The following is an 18,439-nucleotide window of genomic DNA, read 5'->3' on the forward strand; positions in this document are numbered from 1 at the left end:
CACCAGTCAGTCAGGTTATTTCATAACACATCATTGGTTCTGAAGTAAAATAAGGCTTTCTTTCTCCCTTGTGAGTGGTATTGGGGTTATGTATAATGCCTTGGGAGATTACGATTTAATTTTATTTCTCTGGAAAAAAAATGTGTGTTTGTTTTTTGAGGGTTTTTTTTTCCATGAGTAACCATAGGCATATTTTTTATTTCAGGCTGAAACTTCTTGCTTTTCATTCTATAAAATGCTTTCTTCCAGCATTAACACAGCTGCTAGGTGTGACTTACCATATCTGTATCATTCATTATCTATATCCCTCTGTCATGATTCCTATCCAAACCTGCAGTCCAGATATTTTAATGTCTCCTTCCACATAAGGCTAAGTTCTGATCATCTCTAATCTGCTTGCCAGCTGCTCCACTGCTGTTTCTGCCATGTCTTTTTTGAGATAGGGTGGTGAGCACTGAACACAGTCTTCCAGGTGAGGGAGTACTAATACTTTATGTATTTTCTTTGTTTCCCACTGTGCTACCACACCTTTTGTTTTATTTTACTTTTTTTTAAAATTCTTTTTGGATTTTGGGGGTTTTTTGGGGTTTGTTTGTTTGTTTGTTTGTTTGATGCTTATGTGTATTGAGGATTATTTCCTGCTTAATATTTTATGTTTTTTCATAACACTCTACTGTGAGCATGATTGTCTATATGACCTAATCCTGACTGCAAAAATACTCTATATCAGATCTATAAGGAGAGCAATAAGCAAACAAGGAAGGCAAGGGCATGCGGATTAATTTAGGAAACTGTATACATATATTTATCCACTAGTTCATTTTTAAGTAGCACTCACAGTTTTGTGTATAATTGTTGTATGATTGTTTTGCATGTCATCATATACTTTTCTGTTGACAGCTTTGTGTTGCATTAATGACATTACACACTACTAATACAGTTAATTTTTAGGATTGTTTGGAATTCTTTTAATCTGAGCACCCAGAAAAAAAGGTTTGATTTTTGGGGGTTTTTTTGATTTTTTTTTTTATTCCTCATTTCAGACAGATACGTCATCATTGGTAGCCATCACAGCAGTTTGCAGGGTTTTGGTGGGCAAGGCTGGGCCAGCAGCACTGCTGTGATCACAGCCCTGCTCCAGGCCCTGATGCCAGAGGTGAGGAGGGGCTGGAGGCCTGACAGGACCCTGCTCTTCTGCTCGTGGGGAGGAACAGCCCTGGGGAACGTCGGCTCCTACGAGTGGGCTGAGGTAAAGCTGCTCTGGGAGGACTCACTGCAGGGAGGGTTCCTTCTGCTGAAAGCGTGGAAACAATATGAAATTACCACATGGAAATTGTGGCTCATTAACTGCCCTCTGAGATCTGTCTGTGTTCATTCATGTACTGCACAGAAAATCCAGGAAAAACATCTGTGGAGGCCGTTCCTGGGATAATGAGGTGCCAGGAGGTTGCCGTGGCTGTGGAGGTTGCATATACAGCACTCTTGGGAGCTGCTTTCCCTCCCTGCTTCAGCACAGCTCTAAAAGGGCATTGCCAGGGTTTGACAGAGGGAGGGAAACCTCAAAAAAGAGCACAGGCACAGAAAGAGCTTAGGGAGCTTTTTCACCTTCTTGAGGGTTTAATATTTAATAATTTTTCATCGATAGGCTTAGTGTGGAGAGAAGTGACTAAAGAGAGAAAGAAGAGGACCATGGTATGGTTTACACGAATTAAACAAACCTTGCAGTGTCTCCATGTCTAGTGCTGATTCACTTCTCACAGGTTTGTGCTGAGGAGTTGGATACAATCCCAAACAGACGATTCCTTGGGCTCTTTCTTTCAGCAGAATGGGAATCAGCTGGTTGAAAAAAAAAAAACCACTTCAACAAATATTGATGATCATACTTGGCCAACGTAGACTTCAGGTCATAAATTAAAGGAGTTTCTACTCCTCTAGGAAGAGAATTTCATGGCTGCTTTTCCAACTCTAATGGTTCAATGAATTAAAACAGTAGATAAAATAAAGAGTTAATTGCTTTTTACCATGCATAAGAAGCAGCCAGCCCTCATTGAAATTTCATACTTCCAACATGATTATTCTTCAGAAACAAGAGGGGGTGAAAAAATCAAATTGAAAAGATCCAGGCTGGAAGCAAAATTTGTTTAGTTCCACTTCAAGTCAGCTTTGCATCAGATGTAATTGCGTTACACCCCTTCTGTTCAATATAAAGAGCCACTTCATGCAAAGAGGAACTCATTATTGAGAAGGCAAAGGGGATCCTTTTAAAAAAGAGATAATAATTGAAACAGTTTGTACATGCTATTTTTATAGTCTAAAAAATAATAAAATGAAAACACTGGGAAAGTTATGCAATTCAAATCAGAGTTTGGTCTCTAAATATTTGAGTCCATTTAACTGTTGATAATGATTGCTTTTGAAGTTTGTCTTGTGTAAGGCATAAGTTTAAAAGGCCATCGTGTTGTTTCACAGTGTGTAATGTTTTCATTTTTTGCCTTACAAGTGTAGTAATTTTTAATTCCTCCCAGACCTGTTTGCATTTTCTTTAGATGATGTGTGAAATGGAATTATAACTTCTGCTATATAGAGAGCTAGCACTGAGATATCCTTTGAAGTTTACAAGAGCATATTGTGAGAAGCAGTAGTTAACCAATACTTGGGGAATCACAGAGGATGCAAATGTAGGATGCAGTTTTTCCCTAGAAGCAACCAGAAGACAAAACCAGCCTTAATTATAATGATGCAGGGTAGTAACAATTTTTCTGCTTGTGTTGTAGGATCTGAGGAGTGTTCTTCAAAAAAATGTTGTGGCCTACATCAGCCTCCATAATCCAGTCACAGGCAACTCAACTTTACGGCCCGTGGCATCTCCTTCTCTTCAGCAGCTGGCAGCAGAGGTTAGAAATAAAATATTTGGTTTCACTTGTAGTTTATGAAGTTACATGGTTAAGATCAGTTGACCTTACACAGCAATAGGTGGTTATTTTGTTTAATAATTTTAACCTCAAAAATACACGTGAACTTTTTTTATTTTTTTGTAATCAGGTTAAATTTTGTTTCAAAAAACAATAGGAGGTTGGAAGGGATAACTTGTTTCACCTGTTTGTTAGACAAAGTCTGACCATACTTGCATGCCCTACAACTCTTTTACTTTTTGGCAGCTATAAAGTAACATATTTGTTATTCTTCAGCACAGAGCACATTTTTCTCATCCTAATCAGGTCTTTCCAGACTCTTTCTCAGTTTGCATTTAAACCTGTATATTTACCAGATGTAACATGACACACAGGGAGAGGGCTACTCCTACCATAATAAATACTGTCTGAAGCGAGCATGTCAGGTTCAGTGCTCAGCCATGCCTGTGCAGCTCATCTGGAGTCAGAATATTCCACAGCTGCTCTGGTGTAAGGGCACAGAGGCCTTCAACTAATGACCCCACTGCTGTTCCTGAGCTTTCTGAATTTATCAATATTTTACATGAATGGAAAATAGTGTAAGGCACGTTCTAGATTACAAAACCAGTGTGAAGTGGTATGCATAAAATGGAGTTCAATTTCACTTACATAAATTATGCTTTTTAGATGTTTTTTTGTGTACATTTGCCAAATGAATGCTTATTCTGATGTTTCTTTGACTTGCCTCTGAAGCATTTGGTAAAAAACACTCCTCAAAGCTGCATCTTGGATTAAATGCTGTTTAAGACTGATCTGGCTTGGCAGTTGTTCAACCAAGTTAGTAAAATTATATCAGTAGATTGCTTCTTAGCAATGTCTTAACCACTTCTCCTGTTCAGTGTTTAAGTGGTAATTTCCTCATGGAAAGAATCTGATTTATTCTGTGTAAGTATTACTAAAAATGTGATGCAACATGGTTTCAGAGAAAAGAAAAGCTTCCATTTGTGGAAAATTATTTATAATGTTATATACATGAATCTGCAGGTGTTATGGATATGTCAATTCAAAATTTGTTATCAATTTTAGCTATTGTATTTGCAAGAAATACTACCCTAAAAAGTTGCTAGCCTTCTGCTAACCTAGTGGTGTTGGCAGTTCTATCTCCATTAAAACAAGTATTTGCTATTTAAGGGAGTAAGTTTATTATTATCCTTGAGTTATTTGTTTTTTTCTCATTTTATTTCTTTGACTCCACAACACAATCTCTGGCAGTGATCTGAAAACTAAATTATCTGGAGCTTTGCAGCAGTCTCTTTATTATCTATTTATCACTTTATTAAGACTCAATTCTTTCATCCCAATAAATGCCATATTAGTATGAGCATTACATTCATGCCCTCTGTTCTGAAAATGAAGCAAGCTTCTGCTTTATTTCTGTGGTGTTAAATAATATTTTGTAATTCTTGTAATAGCAGTTGTGTTCTGTTGAGCAGTATGGAAGGAGCCCCTCTTAGCAGCCTTGCCTTGCACCTGTTAATTAATAAAACATGACTAGAACATTTTTTTTTTTAAAGTCCCAGTAAACACCTTCCATCTCACTTCTGATTCTTTAACTCTGAGAGTGCATCCATTCTGCATGTTTATCCAAAGCCCCATTTAGAAAGTAAAGGATAAAATGCCTGTGAGCATTTTGATCTGTATGGCTTTCCTTTCTGTAGGATATTATTATTTATCATTAAAATAACTGTCATACAGCTTGTGACATTAAAAAGATTTATAGGAATTGCTTCCAAATGCTGGCTAGATTTCTGAATTCATATCAAATTACTGACAGTGATGGAGCAGCCCAGCTCAGATCCTCGTTTGTTCCCATGGGTGCTCACAGTTTGCCATGTGTCCAGAAGATTTTCTCTGGAAGACTGATCTGCTTATAAAGAATATTGATATTACTTCCAGTACTTGCCAGGAAGACAATGTAATTACAGATTACCTGTAAGTTATGACACTGCAAATGGGGTGAGATGTGACTTTTTGGAGCTCATCTCATCTTGAAGCAATTGTGAGTCTGTTCACATGAGATTCTTGCTACCAGGTGCAAGTTACAAAGGAGAGCTTAAAAATTCCACCAAGAGAAAAGGATAATTTTAATTTGTGTGAGCTCTGAATATAGGTTAGATCAGAAAAGAAGGTGAAACAGGAATTTAGAATTAATGATATCAGTCCATTTTAAAATCAAAAGATAGATTAGCTTGTCTTGTTTAGTTAGATAGAAGTTTTCTATAGTTTTTGAATACATAGAAGATCCTGCACTGTGCCTTTGGATTTAATGATAGAACTCATCATTTAATTCCATTTTTAGCCCACAACAAAAGAAATTGTCATGCATTATTTTCCCTTCTACTGCTAAACAGTGTTGTTACATTGTTTGCAGGTAAGGGAGACTCAAATCTCACCAGTTTTTGGGTTTTGTTCAGTGCTCACTGTAGTGCTAAAGTTGTGTATGAAAGAGAGGGAGAATGTATTCCTAGGGAAAATTAATTTATGTTAGAAAAGCCTACGGAGTATAAGTGCTAGGATTCTGGGGATAACAATGAAAAACTATAGTTTGTCCTGTGAAAGAGAACTCAAGCAACAATCACACTAATTGCAGAGCACTCTGTGGATACTGCAAGGAACATAATTTGAAGAGAACTGTGGGAAAATAGCAAACTAAGATGGGCCAATGCACACAGCAGTGTTGGTTTTTTAATAAAATAAAATTTTGGACAGTTGCTAATCACTGCAGTTTCCACAATATCATTTGTCCCTTAATTTCTGGGAAAATTAGGAAAGAAGTTTTAGCTGAAATGTTGTTTGTATGGATATTCTAAACTCAACAATGAAAAGAAGAATCAGGAAACTTAATAATTTGTCTGCTAGGTGAGGTCTGCCAATCAGACAATAGAATAAGTGCTTGGCTAATTAACAGAGACCATGTTGCTTAAAGAATGTTTTGTATAAGGGGATTATATCTTCATATTAGTTGCAGGTTTCAAAAGGGAGCTCCATAAGCAGTCTGCAAATAATAATTTTATATGCCTGTCTGTGGGATTCTGGTTGAAACACCAAATTACACAAAGAAGCAAATTTAAATATTTGGATTAATTAAGCAAAGAGGAACTCAAACAGTTCTGAGACCTTGACATATTTAATTCAAATATATTTTATATAACTAATTAGTGTCCACATTAACAAGAGGGAAGTACTGCCAAGTTATATTTTTGTCTACTGTTATTTTGTACAGAAAATGATGGTTAATTCGCTTGCTCAGTTGGTGAATCAGCATTTGTTGGCAGAGTGTCATTGGTAAATTGGGTTTGTTCAAGGCTGGGATTCATTCTCTGTAAATAAGGCCGTTAATGATTTTTTCTATAATGGACATGTCACAAAGAAAAAAAAAGGTATTATGAAACATAAATTCATTGCTGTCTTTTAACTGATTGTCTGACCATCAGACTCCGGGTCTGCTGTTACTGCTGAGCCCAACAGAACTCACTGCTCCTGTCTCCCAAGGAAAAGTGATTTAAAGCTATTGATGAACAAGTTGGTCTTTAAAAATTACTGTGCCAAGTATTGTTCCATGCTATTTATCAGTATTTGTTTCCACTATTAGTAAAAGGAGTAAAAGGCATAAAACATATAAAAGTGGTGTTACTGACAGAAAGCTCTTTTTTCTTTATGAAGTAGAGCCAAAGATAAATTTCTGCATAGATGTTACTATCATTATTTCTTGATTTTAAAAAATCTAACGTTAATGTCAGCATCAATTTTCTTCTTCCAACTTCTATGTGTTTCTCATTTTTTAAATACTGTCAGCATTAATAGTGAATCTCCTGGTGTCATATATCAGTAGTTGTAAATAAGAAAAAATATGATTATTTGAATTGCTTGTTCTATGCCTTATAACAGAAGACTGTTGCTTCCACATGAGCTTTCAGTCTTTAGCTATTATCACTTTCACTGTTAGATTTGATTGCTGGTGTTAATTTTTATATTTGTGTTGAGAACAAAAGAAAATCTCTTTGAGAATCAGAAGTTTATGTTGCAAACTTCTATCTCAGGAATTCCTAACTGTGTTAGAATGATGCTGTTAATATAATTGGCAATAATTCATTGCCAGCTCTATTAAATTAATTAAGATGCTGCTTCTCCAATGTGAAAAGTTTCATTTAATGGTGGATTTGATTTGCAGGAGGTTTTTTTAGGATCTTCTAACCACTTTTTCCTTTTGATAAAATGCTGCTTTGTCTGCTATTACATAGTTTTGCACCCTTCTGAAACTGAATAAATCTGATACTTTATTATTTTTAGGTGTAGTACTGGAGTAGGTAAATAATTCATTTTCTGCTGCAAGAATGGGGTTTGGTTCAAGTTTTCTATTGTCCAATCTAGTTAATATTGTCTCATATAATGACCTGTACCCTGTAAGGGGTTTGTTTTTCCCTTCCAGACACTTTAACCAGACTACCGTATTAGAAAAATTAACTTCACTTCTGTCTAAATATCCCTTTGTTTAATTTCATCTTGATTATTTCCCTTCAGAACTGACTTTTTCATGATAATAGGAAGATATTTTCTTAGCGATAGGAAAACCTTTCATGTAGAGAGTTTAAAAGTAAACTTTTACTTCTTACAGAAGAAGATAGATTGAAAGCTCTGGATATTTTCAAATTTCTACATAAACAGAAATCATTGAAAAGTTTCTCTTGATGTTTCTCTCATCATTATTAATTATGTTGCTGAATGAAATTAAATTGACTCAATAAGTATAAGCTCTACTACACAAACAGCCCACGGGAAAAAAATGCACATACAAAAATTAGATGTATGGCCAAATAAGCAGAAAGAAAGAAAGCACCTTTAAAGCAGAATTGGTAAGAAATTTGTATAAACTGAAATGAGAAGTTAGGAAACTGAATTAGAAGTGAGGAAAATAATTCCAAATCCATTTGAACTGTGATAGTTTGAATAATCACAAGCATTGTTCATTCTTCATCTGTTCACCACAAGCAGATTCTGGTGATGGTGTCTTGTCTAGTGTAAAAAAGAAGAATAAACAGAGTTAGAAGGGATATTTTTGGGACACCATAAACAGGGCTTGTGAAATTTCAAAAGCAATTTCAAGCCAATTGAATATATGTGGAAAATACCTGTATTTTCCAAACTGTTCCTGAGGTTTTAATTAGTAACATAGCAGTTTTATTTATTGAGTCAAAGAACCACAGTTCCCATAGTATTACTCCTGTCTTGAAGCGCACACAGAATGGGACTTCACTGATTGGAACCGAGAAAATTTTACAGCAGATAATCTCAGATGTCAGGAAAAGCCAAAATGCAAGAAATAGTTTTCTTAGAGGTTCTGCAAAAACCTTTCTTTTGGCAGCTAAAGGTCACACAGCTCCAACCTTTGTCTCCTGGCAGAGCATTGAAAGGGATTTCAAAACCTGGTTTGTAGCCTTCTATTTTAACACTTCAAATGCTTTAAGTTTTCTTCCAAAAGGAGGTTGAGGAGAGCTGCTGGCTCCTCTGCTTTGCAACACAACATCCTTGTCTTGATTAGATAATTATTGTATAATTACTTACAAAATGCTCAATGTTCTACCTTCAACAGGTAATTCAGCACTAGAAGGGAGACTTCTAGCCATACAATTATTTTCATTTGCAATTACAGCAGTGAGGCCAGAGATACAAACTGTGGCAGGTGGAGTGCAAAAAGAAAGATTTAATATTGAGGAAAAAATGAGCTCATGTTTATGGATTCAATAGCTTTAGCCCATTAAAATATATTGGGTTGTGAAGTAAATTTTTTCCACACTGCTGACTGGAATCTGCACATTCGAAAATTCATGTAGATGTTGTATTATTTACTATTCTCAGAAATATATATATGTAGCATTCATTGGTCTTCCTTCCCAGAGTAAATAGCTTTAGATTGCACTTTACAGGATTTGTCAATTTGTTTTCTCAATTTGTGCAGTGAAAATATTTCTCCCTTACAGACTGTGTAGGCATTGTTTCAGAAAGTTCAATTTTATTGCATCAAAATTAACTTTTAAAGATCGGAATTTGGAGAATGAAACCTGAAATATAACATTATAGATACTTTACTTAGATTATATTGTGCAGTAATTAGGAGCTATCAGTTGTCTGTATTGTAGAACTCTGCTAATCAGTTCTGAAATAAAACACATTATCAGCCTTTCTCAATTTCCTTGCTTTCTATGAAAAAGCAATGACATGTCCCTGAAAACTTATTAATAAAACTCCACATTTCCTTAAACAAAATTTAAATGTGGTTTTAGTCTTGTAGTACTTGACAGTACATAGAAATTACAGTATCCCTGTTCAATGTTTTGCTTAGGTTTTGGAAAGATCTCAGATAATCATCCTGATTATCTGAGCACATTCAGAGCACAAAGAAACAAATCATTTAGATGTATGATGAGTTTTGGGTGAGCGCATGCTACTTGGTGTTTTGTTGAAAATCTTTTTGAAGTTCCTTGAACTAGACCAGTTTCATGTTAGAATACTAAACCAGGTTCTGGTTAAAACCACATTTTATTCAGGTAGTTGAAGTTCTTCTCCCAAGCCCTAATATTTCAAGGCTCTTGAAACCAAGTTCAAGTGAGCTTCTATGGAAACTAGAAAGAAAAAGTCATTTCACCATATGGCTTTCCCTTCTCTAGGGTTTTCTCTTCCCCTTTCCCCACTGCTATTGTTTTGCCGTACAGAGGCAAGGATGCTTTCTTCTGGTTTAAATAGATAAAAGTTGGAAGAATAGTCAGGAAAAGAGTATTACAGTACCCCTCTGCTGTAAAAATAAAATCATTTGACATCTTTTGGATCATTTAATTTATCTCTCAGTGGAGCCTGGAGACCTGCATTTGTGGTGCTGACACACTTTAATAAATCTGCTTCGTGATTATCTTCCTGAAAAATTCAATTTCTACAGATAGTTGATATCTTAAGTGCAAATACTGTTATTATACCATGTGCTCAATTCCCATTGAAGTCCAGAAAAGGGTTTTTATGTGAAAAATATGATGGTGGTTTATTGACCTTCATGGTCCGTATGCAGTGGTGGGAGTGACTTTCCATTTCAAAGACTGAAAAATAGGTTCTGTGTGTGGCTTGAAGGGGGTGATTTGTTCATGCATAGTTGCTATTAAGAAGTTTCAGTGCCAGACTGCAGGTTTCAGGGCAAGGTAAAGCTTTGTCAGCAGTAACTTTCTCTGGCCTTGTTACAGGCTGGTGCCATGAGGGAATATTTGCCAGAGTTACCCACGTGTCAAGAGAGTTCTTCAAAGAATTACTGATTTTTGGTGTTCGGTGCCATAAAAAAGTTTGTGTCTATTACAACTGAAATTTGGTCTTTGATTACAATAATAAAGTCAGAGATTTTGATGGCAAATTTCTTCCCCACTTGAAAAAACCTGGCTGTTGCACTGACTATGCCATGGTTGTGTATATGTGTGTCCCCTCTCAGCTGGATAATGTGGTGTTGGGCTCTGTCCTGCCTCTGTGTGCATTGTTAGAGGTGTGCAGGATGATTCCACAGGATTCTTGGGTCCCTTAAAAGAGCTGATACAACACTGGATATTGGGAATATGTGTGGATGAGCAGGGAATATGAGGCATGTAATATGCAGGACAAGGAAAAATTATTTTCCTTTAGTTTTTTCCTAAAATTTTTTCCTAGTGAAACACATGAGTTTAAATCGTGTTCATAAATATCAGATTGAAGATCTCAGCACAGTGAATCAAACCCCTGTGTGGGGAAAGGGTGGCAGACTGCTGACCTCTGCAGAGATCTGCTTTTCTGGGTCAGCTTGATGATAAAGCTCCTGAGGGTGTCTGCTGAGCTGATTTGCACGTTGGCAAGTGGTGGTGTTTGGGAAGTGGTGCTAGCAAACATTTCTGGTAGAAGTGCCACAGATCTGAGTTCTCCATAGCTCAGAGAGTGTGACATGCTCATGGTTGGGGGGAAATGTAAATTGGAGTAGTCACAAACTGTAGTAAAATTGAGTAGTCACAAACTGTAGTAAAATAGAGTAATTACTGTAGTAAATTGGAATAGTTTACTACAAAAACTGTAGTAAAATGGAATAGTTACAAACTGTAGTAAAATAGAATATTTACAAACTGTAGTAAATTAGAGCAGTTACAAACTGTAGTATCCATGTTACACCCAGCTGTGGGCCTCATTTCTGACATTAAGTGCTGCAATACAAACACAGCAAGAAAAAGCTTGAGCATCATCAAGTCCAGGAGAGTTTTAATTTTTACATTATCAAAAAACAGATTGACTGCATCCTTCAGCTATAAATGCAAATGGTCAAAAATCATATAAATTCAAAATTATATCAAAATGCATAAGCTCTAAAGGAAAAAGCACCTGAAGTTTTGAGTGTTGGGTGTGGAGACAGGTTCCCTGTTAATACAGTATTTTCTGGGTTGTTCATTGTATTGGAATACAATTTTAAGCAGTTTCCTGAAATTTACCATCAATAAATGTAACTTACTGAATAGTGAGGCTGAGCCTGTGGTTATGGGAATTCGGTCTTTAAAGTCACTTTACCTGGAGTTCTGGAGAGTTTGCCTTTTCCTTTGCTGATGAAAAAATATGGAAGAAGTTCCAATGCAGTATTTTCTGGGGTAAGTGTATACTTTGGAGAAGCACAGCTACCAAAGGTGTGTGCAGCAGTTTCTCAATTTTTTTTTTTAAACTTTTATAACTATATTTTTAAGGTACTGAGATACTTGGAACTGCTGATGGCATTCCCACTGCCGTCTTACCACTTATATAATTCATGCTATGTAATTTTAGCTTTAAATATTTGATTGCTCTGAAATTCTCTTATCAAATGGGAACATACTTGCTTGATTTTTACCTTCCTTTAAAAAGCCATTAAAATTCCTAGCAGTTTGTGCTGAATGTTGGCAACAGGTACATTTGACTCAATGAGGCATGGGACTTCAATTTGGTTATAGGAAGGATAAATGTAATTCAGAATCTTGTAACAAGCATCAGGAATCAGAGAAAGACTGTCAGTAGATAAAGTTAAATGTAGAAAAAGTGCAGGATAGAAAATTAAATTTACACTATATAATTTTTTACTACCTTGGTTTTGTGTTTCCTACCAGTTTGATGTAACTTTTGCATCTAAAATGTGATTTAGTCCTGTGAGGTACCATTTGTTATAAAGACTTTACACTGATGGTCATGTTTTTTAAAAAAAATAAGACAAATATTTAATAGTATGCAAATACTTCTTAACAGAAACCAAAGCCTTGAACAAGAATTACAGGATTAAGTTTGTCTCATGTTTTTCTAGCTGTAAGCTAAATAAAAAATAACTCCATTTTACAAAGTAGTATAACATGCAGCAATATATTTAAATTTTTTGTTCCAAGCACAGATATTTCTCCATGCATTATTTATAACCACTGGTATTGTAATTTCCCATTTTTCTAGGAAGTCACCATTGAAATGCAAAAATTTCTTCTCACAATTCTGAAAGGTACAACTGGAGTTTTATTTTCTGCAGGTTGTGTTTCTTAGGTAAACTGACTTTTCCTTGATTCAGTAGAAATCTGAATACAATATCAGAACTGGGTTTGATAATCTTGGTTTGACCTGACCTTTTGGCAGTATTGTGTTTGTCACCATTTTCAGCTTCTTTGTCCCCTCTGGGTGGAAAAGGCCTTCTCTGGCATGTGGAATACCTGCAGGATTTTGAAAGAACAATTATTTTAAAGCCATGAGGTTTATCTAAAAGACAGGTTGTTTTTTTTCTCGTGAAAATGCAGTTCTAGCTCCCTGCACAGCCTAGGAAAATGTTTACTCTTGGAATTTCCAGGTGTGATGCTTTTGTGTTTGAAAACACAGAGGACTTTGGTGGTGGGGGAATTCAGATTGTCTAATGGGGATCCCTGGGGTTGTAGTGATTTGTTTGAGAATCACCTGCAGTGTCCGTGAGTATCAGAGGGATTCAGATGATGCTGAATTCCTTGTCTCTGATGACTTTCAAGAAACACGATTCGTGAGGGAGTTGTTTTCCCCTGGTGACAAGTTCCTCTCAGTGGAATATGTGTGTGTGCAGGGAACATCTCTCACTTCACTGTGGTAGTCCTGCAGAGCCTAAACAAGAGGCAATTTCTGAGATTTAAATTTCTCTTTTCTGTGATTTTGCGGCACTACAGAATTTCACCAGAGTCTTCATGTTGCCCTTAAAGGTCATTAAATAATGTTATGGTTTTAGATATTTTTACTAAGGCTTCATGCATGTTTAAATGAAAATATGTGTAAGTGGGAAGGGAAAATTGCTAAGGAAGTAAGGAGCCAACATTTTATTAATTTTTAATTAATCACTTCAATCTTAATATAACATTAATTAAATGCAGCAAGGTTTAGTCACTCTACCTCATAAGATTTCATGGTGTAGCTTTAATCAGGTAATCAAATGATCACATTGTATAAATAGGCAAATACATCACATCAGTGGTGTGTAACATTCGGGCTATTTAAACCACAACTACTCTCTATCTATAGCATATTATCACCACCACATTTAGATTTTCTTTTCCTACACAGAGAAAGAATGAATCAATGAATATAATTTAGAATTATTTTTATGCACGCACTTGAATCATGTCAGTTTGATAAGGCTCAAAATGGGGGAAATGCTGTGCATTTAATTATTATGTAGTTGTTTTACTCTGTGATATGGAGCAAGACAGAAATATTAGATATCTTTCTTGCCTTTAGTTGGTTTGAAAAGCACTTTAAGGTCTATAGGGCAAAATGCCATCTTAAATCTCCCTAATAATTTCTTAAAGAGCTGATTTGCATTAATAGCAATATGTGTAATCAATCAGTAAAGACAGAGCAGAACAGGATATTTATAGCCAAATCTGACAGTCAGCTGGAAGAAAGCAGAGAAGTATGCTTGCCATAGAATTGGTGCAATTCCTAGGAACTCCATGGGTTTTTTTAATAGCCTTTGACAGTCATCTATTAATATTTTTTAAGAACCATCAAGCCTTCTGCCTCTAATGATCTGTTTGCTAGAGTGTGGCAGGTGTTTATAGATGAGAGACAGAGCTGTGAGTCCTTTGCTGTGCAGCTTCTCTGGCCTTTACTACCTGTTGTTGATTTACATATTTACAGTAATAAATATGTTAATCTCTTGATTTCTGCATTTTTACAAGGCCTATGATGAATTAAATAAATTCTGTAGCTCTTCCTTTAGACCTTCCTAGATGGTCTCTCATACTTCAGGTCCTTAATTGCACCAGTCCCTGGCACAGGTGGTGATTCAGCTCAGAAATAGAGATCCATTATTCATGAAGAATAAGCTTCCTTGTTGTAGTTCTGAAGCTGGGATCACTGACATACTGTAAGAATAGCTGTTCATTCTTTAGTTACCCTGTTGAAAGCTTCTTAGATGTTTTAATCCATTTTCAAAAGGCGGTAATGTTCTAAGTGAAACTGGAGTCAAATAAAGAAAAGTAGTAACCAGAACTAACTAATAAGATCTGCAATGAAGTCCCATTTGATTATACTTCAGATGTGTCAGATCTATTTTAGAACATTAACTCAAATTAAATGTATTTGATTGGCCATATGGTACTCTTCATTTTCTCAAATTTGTAACATAAACCTGTAAGATGCTGCTAACACCAAAATGAGCTCCAGAGAAATAAAATTATTCAGTTATAAATAGCATGTGAATCCTTGCACTGACACCAAGCACTCCTTGATTCCTGGTTCACCAGTGGCTTGGTTTGCCTCCAATCTGAAGGGAGAGCTTGACTGACACAATCCAGCCTGAGCAGCTGAGTGCTCTAAATACAGCCAGTCTGTGTTTTTCTTGTAAGGCTAACCAGCTGAAGAAATACAGTTTGGCTGCTCTACAAATGGGAGTTAGTTGTGTGTTGCTAATAGTTTATTCTAGGTACATTTTTAAAGTTTTTTAAAATTAATTTTATTGGTTTTATTAATAGCAGAGCATTATTATTCTCTGTCTGTTAGTTTGGGGAAACATTTCATTTGTTTAATGAGTGCAAAACACACTATATGAACTTGGCAGTTGTTACCAAGAAGTTGAAGAATGCTGGTGTTGTAGAGTCTGCACTACAATAAAAACAGATTGGAAGTGGACAGCATCTTGCATGTAAAGCATTCTCCTGTATTGGTGCTGGGTTAAATATTTATTCTTGGGCTTGTGTGTGAGAACAGTGCAAGTGGAATAAAGCAGTTAAACTCTTAAAATGCTGTACTATTGAATTGAACATTGCTGTCATAAAAATATTAATCCTATACCGTCAAGGATGGTGATAAAAACCCCCAAACCACCATATTTTATGGTCCTCTTAACCAAAGCTGTAAACATTTCATATATAAACTTTCATGCATAAGAAAAACTAAATTTCATGGTTGCTGTAGGAAGACATCTCTTGAGCTCCTGGTAGGCTGGTTGAAATGGGGGTTGGTGGATATTCAGAATTAACTGTCAAAAGCTGTATTTCACAATTTCACATCATTCAGTGAGCCTTTAAACATTAAAGGAAGAACAGGCTACTCATTATTTATGAAACTTGACCAGCTGTGGTGGGCAGTGTGAAGTGAGGAGAGTCTGCTCTGTGCTGCAGTGAAGAACACTGGGTGATCCTTAAATGCCTTACAATTCCTGGAAGGAGCAGTGGATCTTGTACACAGATATATGCATAAAATCATAACAGTGGCCTTTTTTCCTGGGTGTGTGCTGTGCAGTGAGTGTGAGTGGGAAAAACTGTAGGAGATACAGTTGTGGTTATTAAAAACACTTTTTCCAATGAATTTGTTGTTTGGGTTTCTGCATTTTCTGTTAGAACTTTTTGGACGGGCCTTGAATAACTGTGACTGTATGTAAGAATGGCAGGGGCAGAAATACTTAAGATGAAAAAAAAAGAGTAATACAGGAGTAAACCTTTCAAAATTACTTATGAAATGGAAGCTATTTCTTGAAGGTATTTTAAAATAATTTTCTGCGAGACTCTGCAGCCTTTATTTAAACTGTGTAATATGCAATTGCATTATTCACAGCACTGAAATGAAACTGTGAAGCAATAATTATGCTAATTTTGAAATGGGAAAATACCGAGATTTATCTCTGTCTAACATTTTTCTGATAACCTCGGAGACTTTAATATAAAGAATTTGCTGTATTTTTGTGTTAAAGTAGAACGAATCTTAGGCTATTCTTTTAGAAAGCCTGTAATTTTGTAGGTAGAGGTGAGAAAGTTATGTTATACTATATAAACTGTTAGCTAAATGCAAATAATTTCCAGTACTTCAACTTCCTAATATTCTTGAACAAAAACCTGAGTAGTGTATTTGCTGTAATAGATATTGAAAGCCTTTGCACCTACTGTTTATTAAATTTTTAATTACCTGGTAGATTTAAAAGCTACACAAGTATGTGGCACTCAATCTGGGCTTGATTTCCAGTTTCCATATTTATTACAGTTCTGTTGCTAAGATCTCGCCATTAAATACTTGTGTGAAAGAAATAAAAAGATTTCACTGACTAGAATTTTTTAAGAAACCTACACAGAAAATGTGTATTGTTTACACAGAAAATGTGTATTGGGTATCTTTAGCCTTTTAATTGTGTTTTTCTCTTAAGCCCCATTTGTGGGCAATTCTTTACATTGCCAATTTGTACAATTCTTTACACAGCATTTCACAGACATATCGTAGATTGAATATGACAATCCCATGCAGCTTTTTGTTGGGACAGAGCATGCTATTAACTGAATAAAAAACTGATTCCTTAGGAGCCATTAAAGATCTCAAAATATGCCAAAAGCACCACCATGATGCCTTCTAATCTTCTGGCCAGCATGAGGCATTCTATGTGCCTCAATTCTTCTCCTGCCTCTCCTGTCACCTCAGATAAGAATTTCTTTGTCCTCTGAAGGACTCAGCCATGTGGCAGCAAAACTTCATTCTCTTCCATGCTGAAGTTGCTTCAACCCAAAGAATGCTGTTTAAATTAGATATTGCTAAAATTCTTCCAAGAGCCTGACTGCAAATAATTGAGTAGAATTTTGATTTGTGTTTGTTTTTTTCAGATCCAGAGCCTGAACTGTGTGGAAAAGGCTAGATGTCCAGAATCCAATGTGAGTTCTGTGCAGATACAGGGAGATTCAGATTATTTCATCAACCACCTCGGAGTACCTGCCATGCAGTTTTCCTATGAGGACTTCAAAGCATCAGAGGTAATTATGACTAAAAATGGACAAACTGAAAATAGCAGGAAGATAAAATTATGTTTTCTCAGGTTATATATCCTGTTCTAGTGGAATTTTATCTAAGTGCATTTTTTTAGGTATTTAGAGGATTACCACAGCTCTTCAAAGTGACTTTTTTGTAGGGATATTGTATTCAAAGAAACAGGTACACATTGAAGGATGTTGTGTTAAATTGTTGATATTGCTGATAGTTTTATAGGCTACATGTTATCTAAGCCAACTTTTGAGACTGTTTTCAACAGAGAGGCAACAGGTATTGATGTGTATTTTTTTACTGCACAGTAGGATGTGAGAATCTCCAAAATTAACTCTATAGCTATTTTCATACCATGAGAAAAATGAGATTCTCTAGGATAACCGTTGGTGTTAAGGATCTGTATGCTTGATTGGAATCTTCCAGACACCACGGCTTTTTTCAGTCCATCATCCTCTGCAAGGCAGGTGGAAGAGGCATTTTATGCTGTTTGGAGTTCAGGTTGGAATTGCAGACAATAAATTGTTAGGAGGGTTTGTCCTTCCTCCACCTTCACTACTGTAGGTTATTTGCAGCTGGACATCTCAAACTCACCCTCACTTGGTGAGCTGAACATCAGGAAGGCATTAGGTATTTCAAGACACAATAGGCAGGAGAAGAGGTGTGTGTTTTCATGCAAATGTAATGATCCACTGACTTCATATTCTCCTCATTTCTATCTCTTCTTCACTGTGCTCATCTCCTATGTGCACATCTTTCCAAGTTGAGGAGCAAGGCTGAGGCTGGGCTGAGCTGGAATATTTCCTGACAGTGCCTGCTAACCTGCTTCTCTTTCACACACGCAAAACAAAGCAGGGATGTGCCAGATAGGGAGCATTGCTGTCATGTTGTTGTGTAAATTAAAATAGATTAAGTCAATAAATTATATCAATAAGGAGACTTCTGTTTCTAAACATCATGGCACCTATCAGGCAAAGTTTTCTATTTCAGATTAAACACAAGGTAAAAGGCTGTAAGGAAAATCTGAAGGCAGAAGATGTGTGAGTGCAATGTTTATGGAAGGCTTGTGGTCCAGAGGAATTTTTTTTGTCCCTTAGCAGCTATTCTGCATAGTTTTCATTCAAGATCTGTGTATATACAATCTACAGACCATAAGAAAGAATCTACAAAATTCAGTATATCAGTATTTCCCAGCAACATTTACAATATGAACACTGAAGGTTCCCTTGGCTATTGTC

The 18,439-nt window shown here is 36.0% G+C and overlaps 1 protein-coding gene across 22 annotated transcripts in view; it reads left to right on the forward strand.

Moving 5' to 3' along the window:
- The window catches only part of NAALADL2 (N-acetylated alpha-linked acidic dipeptidase like 2), a 410,260-nt gene that overhangs the window by 325,985 nt on the left and 65,836 nt on the right, over window positions 1-18,439 (forward strand). For all 22 annotated transcript variants that reach the window (XM_064385281.1, XM_064385276.1, XM_064385277.1 and 19 more), the window contains 3 exons: window positions 1,044-1,249; window positions 2,775-2,894; window positions 17,048-17,194. In XM_064385281.1, coding sequence (XP_064241351.1) covers window positions 1,044-1,249; window positions 2,775-2,894; window positions 17,048-17,194 — 473 coding nt within the window. The remainder of the gene's footprint in view (window positions 1-1,043; window positions 1,250-2,774; window positions 2,895-17,047; window positions 17,195-18,439) is intronic.

The sequence above is a fragment of the Passer domesticus genome, chromosome 11 (assembly GCF_036417665.1).
Source record: "Passer domesticus isolate bPasDom1 chromosome 11, bPasDom1.hap1, whole genome shotgun sequence".
Taxonomy (NCBI): Eukaryota; Metazoa; Chordata; class Aves; order Passeriformes; family Passeridae; genus Passer; species Passer domesticus.